This window comes from Neomonachus schauinslandi, chromosome 8 (genome assembly GCF_002201575.2).
Source record: "Neomonachus schauinslandi chromosome 8, ASM220157v2, whole genome shotgun sequence".
In the NCBI taxonomy this organism is placed as follows: domain Eukaryota; kingdom Metazoa; phylum Chordata; class Mammalia; order Carnivora; family Phocidae; genus Neomonachus; species Neomonachus schauinslandi.
In genome coordinates, this window is record NC_058410.1 from 144,611,644 (window position 1) to 144,613,597 (window position 1,954).

General features: G+C 41.1%; 1 protein-coding gene across 1 annotated transcript; it reads left to right on the forward strand.

Moving 5' to 3' along the window:
- The first annotated feature begins 654 nt into the window (after positions 1–654).
- On the forward strand, positions 655–1,594 carry LOC110586868 (olfactory receptor 2B6-like). Its single transcript, XM_021697180.1, is given in 2 exon segments — positions 655–695; positions 697–1,594. Coding segments are annotated over 2 exon segments (939 nt in total).
- The last annotated feature ends 360 nt before the right edge of the window (positions 1,595–1,954 follow it).

Consider the following 1,954-nt stretch of genomic DNA (forward strand, 5'->3'; position numbering starts at 1 on the left):
AAAATCAATGGAAATATCCTGAGTTACGTATAGACAAATGCTCTGTAAGTTCAAACAGCCCTTTCAACTGCTGCTTTTAAAAAAAGCCTCACTTTTCCTTAACTGTGGTTGACCCCTTTTGTGTCTCACACTGTTTAAATATGTTCCTATTAAGATATTTACCTCTTAAATTTTGCCTTTCTTTTATCTCTCTTTCCTTCTTTCTTCTCTTTCTTTCTTTCTTTCTCCTTCCTTCCTCCTTTCTTTTCTTTCTTTCTTTTCTTTCCTTTCCTTTCCTTTTCTTTTCTTTTCTTTTTCTTTCAAGTAAGCTCCACCCCTGTGGAGCCCAATGCAGAGCTTGAATTCACAACCCTGGGATCAAGACCTGAGATTAGATCAAGAGTCTGATGCTTAACCACCTGAACCACTCAGGTGCTGCTGGGCTTTCATTTTTGATGTGCTGATACAGATATAGAAAGATAAAATTGTAGAAATACCTAAGTAATTATGAATATTTCCAACTACGTATTTTTCACATTACAAGCAATCTCTGTTCTGTAAATATCTTCAAACAGATAGTAAAGTGTTATAAATAAGTGAAATAGTCAGCAAATATGTGTTCATTGATTTCCTGAATTTTTGTATTTCAGGAAACGAAGAGTCGAACCATTGATCATGAGCCAGGTGAATGAGAGTGTCCCACAGGAGTTCATCCTCAGGTTTTTCAGATCAACCATGGCTGGATCTCCCGCTTTTTGTGGTCTTCTTCATTTCTTACATTGTGACTATCTTTGGGAATCTGACCATTATTCTAGTGTCACTCCTGGACCCCAAACTCCATACCCCCATGTACTTTTTTCTTACCAATCTGTCGCTCCTGGACCTTTGTTACACCACAAGTATGGTTCCCCAGATGTTGGTAAACATATACAACACCAGGAAAGTGATTAGTTATGGCGGCTGTGTGGCCCAGCTCTTCATGTGTCTAGCCTTGGGGGCCACCGAATGTCTTCTCTTGGCCGTCATGTCCTTTGATAGGTTTGTAGCTATTTGTCGGCCTCTCCACTACTCAGCTATCATGCACCAAAGGCTCTGCCTTCAGCTGGCAGCTGCATCCTGGATTACTGGTTTTAGCAACTCAGTGTGGTTGTCTACCCTGACTCTCCAGCTGCCGCTCTGTGGCCCCCATGTAGTAGATCACTTCTTCTGTGAAGTTTCTGCTCTACTCAAGCTGTCCTGTGTAGACACAACAACAAACGAGGCTAAACTGTTCTTTGTAAGTGTGCTGTTCCATCTGATACCCCTGACGCTCATCCTTATATCATATGCTTTTATTGCCCAAGCAGTGTTGAGAATCCAATCTGCTGAAGGTAGACAAAAAGCATTTGGCACATGTGGCTCCCATCTGATCGCGGTGTCACTCTTCTATGGTACAGCTATCTCCATGTACCTGCAACCACCATCACCCAACTCCAAGGACCGGGGAAAGATGGTGTCCCTCTTCTATGGGATCATCGCACCCATGCTGAACCCCGTTATATACACACTTAGGAATAAAGACGTAAAGGAGGCATTTAAAAGGTTAGTTGCAAGAGTCTTCTTAGTCAAGAAATAAGGGACACGAAAATGATCAGGTTTAGAAGCACTTAATATTCACTTGGCTCACTAACTTAATTCTCTTTAAGTTGCCCTGTTTTCATCATTTCAACACAGAAACTATTGTGATGATCTCCTTCAAATAAAATGTCATCAACAGAAAGCTACAATAAGTTCTGTTGCCTAAACACACTCATTGAGCAAGTACCCAGGATGAGGCTTCCAGCTGACCAGAAAGTGTGTGACTTCAACATCTTCAAACTTCACATCAATGTTTGTGTCATATGCTGAACTTAGGCCTGAGAAGGTGGTAAAAGCCAGAAATCCTGGTTCTGGTAATGTCACAAGTATACACACAACTATTTTTTCTCCACATAAT